The following is a 6,684-nucleotide window of genomic DNA, read 5'->3' as shown; positions in this document are numbered from 1 at the left end:
TGATCAATTTAGTTTTTTTTTTTTTTTTTTTTTTTTTTTTTTTACCCAAGACTGTACAAAGCATTCCACATCCAAAATTAACCAAGCATGAATCTAGACTGTAAACGTTCATTTATCTTTGCAGCTAAATTTAGAGTTCTTACTCAGTTTTCATAATTCCTCTAAAAACATGGCCCCCAAACATAGCTAGAGACAAAACAAGTAACGATTTCTGCTACAGTATTGTTTTAGCTGTGACTATCAACACATATGTGCCAAAGGACAAAAAATAACTAAACAAACCAAACGTTGCTTTATTGAAAAATCCTTACCTGCAGCTCTATAAAGTATTTTAGGTTCAAAGAATATGCATGGATTTTTGTCCTCTATGCATGACAGCAGCAGTCCTTTGGCCTGAAGAGGGCTCCTTGGAATAACAATCTGTAAAAATAGTTTATTTAAACCACAATTCTGCTACAAGTTTCCCAATTAATACTAAAAAGCAATCAATGCTTTGCTTTAAAAAAATTAAAGAAACTACAACTTCAGGTACAGGTTGAGCAATTCTTACAAAGTGAATTAAGATCAGTGCCAAGTTACTAACACACACTCTGAATTTTGAATTTTATTTTGTTCACTTATAGCCTTGAATAGTTCCCCTCTACATCATGATCTAAATACTAATGAACTCCCTCCTGCAAAGTAGAACTAACATCCTAACAACAATATTTTGAAGTAGAAGGAACAGAAAAAAAGTCAGTCAGATTAAAAAAAAAATATTGTATGTTAGTTAAGTAAAATTAATGTCAATGCATGGCAAAAAAAATCTGCTGAGTGATCCTCAGTTATTTGGGTAAAGTCCAGTAGGTTTTGAAGATTAAAAAGGGAAACAGACATTTAAAGTTGACTTCCTTTGGTTATGGTGGAAGCCTGAAATTTATTCATTATAGAAGTGAACAAATAACAAAAAATACCTGAAAAAACCACCAAGTGAAGAGAAAACTATGTAAGGTCTCCAGATGCAATCTGAACACATGGAAGGAAAAGCATAACTGATTTGCCAACAGAGGAGTTACTTTTGGATGATCTAAGAGAATGGGAACTATGAACATAAAATTGCCGAATTATCAGTTTAAATGAAAACAGAACCTGAAAGCGCAAATCCCTCAAATCAGAAGGGCCAACTAATTTACATCCCAGAGATATCAAAGAGCTGGTACTTGCAGTGTGAAGTCTACTAGGTAGCATTTTCATAGCTATGAAGTTAGAGATGACCTCCTCTGACTGAAAACTTCAGTTGTAGGATGTGTTTAAAGAAAAACAAAAATATCCGTGTAGCTACAGGCATTAGCTTACTGTCTCCAGGAGTTTCCAAGGCTTCAAATTATATTTTTTTTGAGAATATGAACATTTAATTATATAGAAGTAATAGAGAAGCTAGAAATAGCACAACATAAATCAGCTATCACATCAAATTAACTTGATAAGTGATTTTTCTGAACAGAAGAGAAGCAGTCATTGATATTTCACCAAAGCATTTGGTAACAAACACGTGGGAAATTACCCTAGTGATGGATGTTACTAGTGCAGCTCTTCAAGGATTATTTTTAGCCAAGATTTTATTTACGTTATTCATTTAGAACATGGTAACAAAAACTACGCAAAAGCTGAGAGTCACTTCCACTACAGAGGATGATACTAAAAAAAAATCTAGTACACATTAGGACATGACTGACAAAAGCAAAAACGAACTGAACAACACATTCTGAAAAGTCACACGTTTGAGGACTACATTTTTCTTATAAATTTAGAATTCAGCAGTAGAAATTCAGATCTGAATTTATGATCTGCTTAGAGGATGACTAGGATACTATGCAGTACAGCCCTAAAAAAATACAGAAATATAGCCAAGAAAGTGTAAGTGCTGTTGCAAAAATCACTGCTAGAAACTCAGCTGGAATACTTCATTACTACATCAACCATTTAGAAAGAAAAAGAACGAAACAGGTGCCAACAGAACTTCAGAAATTAACATGTCTTTGACCTGTTTAGTCTAACAAAAGAAAGATTAAAGGGAAAACAATTGTTCTGTTACTTGATGAAAGGCAAAATGAACAACAAGTTAAATACATGATTTAGGAACAAATTTAGGCTGGAAATTAAAGCTTCCAGCCATGATGGCAAATACTCTGAAGCAGTCTTATAGAATGGAGCGAGTCAATACAGTAATTTTGAAAGACACTCTGATCCATTGACATATATCCTCACAACCATGGACAGAAGGTACAACCATCTAGCAATGCCCTCATCACCCCAACAAGCCTTGTCTTAAGCACTAATAATTACAGCCCCTCCCTGAACAGCCGAAGTTGTATTAACTCCCTTTTGCTATCGAAAACCAAATGTCACCTTTCACTTAAGATTCTTATTTTGTATTTTTCTCAAGTCAGAAACCTGCTGCAGAGTTTAATAAGAGGGCAGTTTTGAAAACCACTCTCCCCAAAGATTGGTCATACCCTTCCCAGCCTTTAGTATACGTGACTTTTCCTCCTGTAGTTCACAGAAAATATGCATAGATATGGGACTTTTGCAAAGGTATCTGAACCACAAGTTCATTTGCATTTCTGGATCCATATGTTAGGGGCTGGGTTTTGGTTCATTCAGAAGAAGACCAGCAACCTTGAAGATAAAGCCTTAAACACCATTAACTGCATTAATGATGGATGGTACTAGTGCAGCTCTCAAAAAACAGGAAAAAAAAATTTTTGCTTCACAAAAAAGCATTAAGGAAACAACATTGTTTTCACAAAGATGCAAACCTCAAAAGATTAAGAGTTTAAAACACTTCTCTGTGCATCTAAATCAAGTGTTTTGTTCCACCTGTTCCACAGAACTTAATGAGATGACAGCTGTTAGTAGTAGCAGCCTATTTTAGCACTTTGCCCAAGGAAAAGTGAAAGAAAGTAAAAAACCAAGAAGTATCAGAGATGAGAGAAATGCAGTTACCTGGAGTGACTAAATAAAAACCTGACTTGGCTTATTCAGAAAACTAAGCACAGTAGTACTAGGGTGCTATGAATTAGAAAGAGTTTTGATCACCACAGTGGACCACTAAATCTCAGCACTTGGTTCAGTATATAAAGCTTTGGCATTGACCACCATGATCAGTATAAATTAGCTAGATCTGGCATCAGTATCTTAATCATGTAAGTTATCTTGTGCTTCGATAAAATAAACTGCCCTCATTTTTAAACAAGTTGAAGAAATCACTTGATTCAATTACCTGGCAAAAGACTTTGTAAATTGCTTTTGTCTATCTGGAAATATTTAAGTTTAGAAAAGGAACACCTCAAAGAAAACCCAAAGACACAAATGCATTCTGTTTCTCCAATGGCATGAAGTAAAATATGAGTAAGATTTTTGTATTTAAGAGAAACAAGAAAAATGGCTACAGCCTCCCTGTAAATGAGTAATATTTGAAGTTTTAGAACACCAAAATCATATATAGACAATGGTTTAAACAACAAACGAATATGAGTCTTCAACATACAAATACTGATTTTGCTTACATCTTCCACATTAATCAAGCAGTGAGTCATTTCTCAATGGACTAGATGCCAGTTAACCTAGAAGTACAAGTTCATAAACAAAAAATTTACTCGTTAAAAAAAAAAAAAAGCAGAGCTGGCCAACAGTGCTCTCGATCTGAGGCATCTAGATCCTGGCCCTCCCTCTTCTCCAGGAAAGTTATCCATCTAAGCACTGGGAATCTGAGCTTCAAGGGATGTCATCGTCTCAAGCAGAAAGCTTGCCGAAGTTATCACTCAGAGAATCACAGAACAGTTGAGGTTGGCAGGAACATCTAGAGGTCACCTGGTCCAATGGCCCTGCTCAGGTAGAGCAGTTACTCAGGACCCCGCCCGGAGTGCTGCGTCCAGCTCTAAAGTTCCAATATAAGAAGGATTTGGACCTGCTGGAGCAGGTCCATAGAAGGGCCGCAAAGATGATCAGAGAGGTGGAACACCTCTCCTATGAGGACAGGCTGAGAGAACAGGGTTTGTTCAGCCTGGAGAAGGCTCCAGGGAGACCTTATAGCGGCCTGCCAGTACCTGTAAGGGGCTACAGGAAAGCTGGGGAGGGACTAAAGGCATGTGGTGATAGGATGAGGGGCAATGGTTTTAAACTAGAGCAGGGTAGATTTAGATTAGATGTTAGAAAATAGTTCTTTATTATGAGGGTGGTGAGACAATGGAACAGGTTGCCCAGACAAGCTGTGGATGCCTCATCTCTGAAAGTGTCCAAGACCAGGTTGGATGAGACTTTGAGCAACCTGGTCTAGTGGGAGGTGTCCCTGCCCAGGGCAGGGGGGTGGGAACTAGATGATCTTTAAGATCCCTTCCAACTCAAACCATTCTATGATTCTCCAACCATGTGCAGACAACTTCTAAAAACCTCTATGGATGGAAACTTCACAACTTCTCCAGGCAACCTCTACCAAGTGCTTCCTTATGTTCAGACAGAACCTTCTGTGTTTCGATTTGAGCCCACTGCCTGCCACTGCCATTCATATAAAATGAATTCAAGAATGTACTTGAGAGACGTAGAAAGAAACAAAAAAAAAACCCCTAATAATTAGCATTAGGTTTTTGTTTGGTTTCCATACTATACTGGACACAGAATAGATCCAAAATGCATGCTTTTAGTGCAAAAAGCACACAAATACAAGATATTTTGCCTACTAAAGATTGCTTCAATAACAGCTATAAATTCTTGCACATGTAACACATTTTATAACTTGAAAACTTCAGAAAGTTTTTAATTAACATATTCAGATATTTTGTTGTGGACTGACTTGCATTCTTCTTCCCCTGCACGCACCCACACTTACTGTTAGTCAAGTCCATTAAAAAACAAAACAAAACAAACGTATCTTCATAAGATTTACTGTACCTTTATTCCTGGACAGTGAGCAAAAAAAGCTTCTGGACTTTGAGAGTGGTACAGCGCACCATGACCCACGCAGCCCCAGGGAGCTCTGATGGTGAGGTTTCCACAATTAAAGAGATCTCCAGAGCGGTAACGATACTTGGCTGCTTCATTAACAATCTGGGAAGATTTATACACAAAAGTAGCTTAACTTTTAGTTATGCACAACTAAGCCCCTACAATACATGAGATGTAACGACATCATCTGCACTTCACATGGGATTCAGAGGACCAAATTAGAAGCAAAGGAATACTGTAAGCCAGTGGAAAGGCAAACATTTTCCAAGGCAAATGAAGGAATACTTTAGTGTACTCAAGTTATATGCCTATAGCCATAGAAAACCCAATTTTGCCACTCTTGTGTTGTCAGTCAGCCCAGCTCAAATTTGTAGTTTGTCCTGTGGACACATGGCCGGCTGCAGCAGCACAGAAAAGTGAGAGATGGTGGGAAGACACAGCTGAGGAATTTAAGGCTGCTGAAGCCAACACAGCCACAAAAGCAAAAATAAAAACAAACAGACTTTTGCTTCAAACCACATCTTTAATTTCCATCATTTAATAAGCTTTCGAACTGGCCTTGGTACTTTCCTGTTTACTTAAAGCATGCGTAAATATTAGTAACACAGCTGTGGATATATCTGGAAAAACTACATATTCAAACCAAATATTAATACTAACAGAAGAGTAATTTTTAACAGTCATAAGATTTTTTTTTACTTCTCTCAAATTTATTAGTACTAACCTGATCAAATGCTGGAAAAATGTAATCTGCAAACTGAATTTCTGCAATGGCTGTAGCACCCGCAACAGCAACTCCAATACCAAAGCCAACAATTCCTTGTTCACACAAGGGGGTGTTGAAAACTCTATCTTTACCTATTTAAAAAAAAAATTAAAAAACCAATTCCTTTAAACACATCAGGTTTAAGTGGAAAACATTGCCCCATAAATTTTCAAGCTATAAACAAGTCACCCGCAATTAAGTGTATGGCTCTTTAGATGGGCTTTTTCAGGTGTAGAAACAATAAACACTTACTACTGGTAAAGATACTTTAATTTGTAACAGCTCAGAGGAATATAGGGAGAAACAAAATGAAAGATAAGAACAGTTTCTTTAACTTACAATGTTCTTCACACTTCAAGGAAAAAAAATTTGTTTTAATGTATGTACACATCAGTATGCATATCTCTCATACTTACACAGGAAGAGTAAAGAATACTTATAAAAATGTCAAAAAGCTTAAAATATTGTTACTTCGATTTTTTTTCTAGCAGTCAAAACTGTCAATACTCAAAGGCAGGTGAATCTATGAGAGCATCTGTATGGAAGCATACTGTCCCTCATTCACACACCCCATAAGCATTGCCCACTCTTACCAGTCCTCTACCATAAGGCACGGCTGCGCTTAATAAAGAATTTGTCTTCAAGGCAAGAAAAAAAAAAAATAATCTGTTCCTGATGTTGGAGGCACAAAACTGGAAAGCAAGTATTTTGGGGTTTGCATCTTCCCTACGGGACTGCAGAAGGTCATTTTAGCCCTCACATATTTGTGTGTGCCACAGTAATTTCAGATTCCAAACATGCATCAGTCAAAAAGATGGCTGAAGGCAAAATTGTTCAGTTCATGCAACTAAAAACAAGGAAGATGGTAAAATGAAATTCTACTACAGCATCCTCTGTAAGGCATATTTCAAAATATTTGCCAGCAGCACTGCATT

At 37.0% G+C, this 6,684-nt stretch overlaps 1 protein-coding gene across 1 annotated transcript in view; it reads right to left on the bottom strand.

The window, feature by feature from the left end:
- The window catches only part of BCKDHB (branched chain keto acid dehydrogenase E1, beta polypeptide), a gene marked incomplete at both ends in the record, with an annotated part of 18,207 nt that extends 12,366 nt beyond the window's left edge, over positions 1–5,841 (bottom strand). The window contains 3 exons of the mRNA XM_009870920.1: positions 312–420; positions 4,930–5,085; positions 5,708–5,841. Coding sequence (XP_009869222.1) covers positions 312–420; positions 4,930–5,085; positions 5,708–5,841 — 399 coding nt within the window. The remainder of the gene's footprint in view (positions 1–311; positions 421–4,929; positions 5,086–5,707) is intronic.
- Positions 5,842–6,684: the final 843 nt, after the last annotated feature.

Source organism: Apaloderma vittatum, unplaced genomic scaffold (genome assembly GCF_000703405.1).
Source record: "Apaloderma vittatum isolate BGI_N311 unplaced genomic scaffold, ASM70340v1 scaffold13236, whole genome shotgun sequence".
Lineage (NCBI taxonomy): Eukaryota > Metazoa > Chordata > Aves > Trogoniformes > Trogonidae > Apaloderma > Apaloderma vittatum.
Note: the sequence above shows the minus strand (reverse complement) of the source record. Positions and strands in the feature narration are given on the sequence as shown.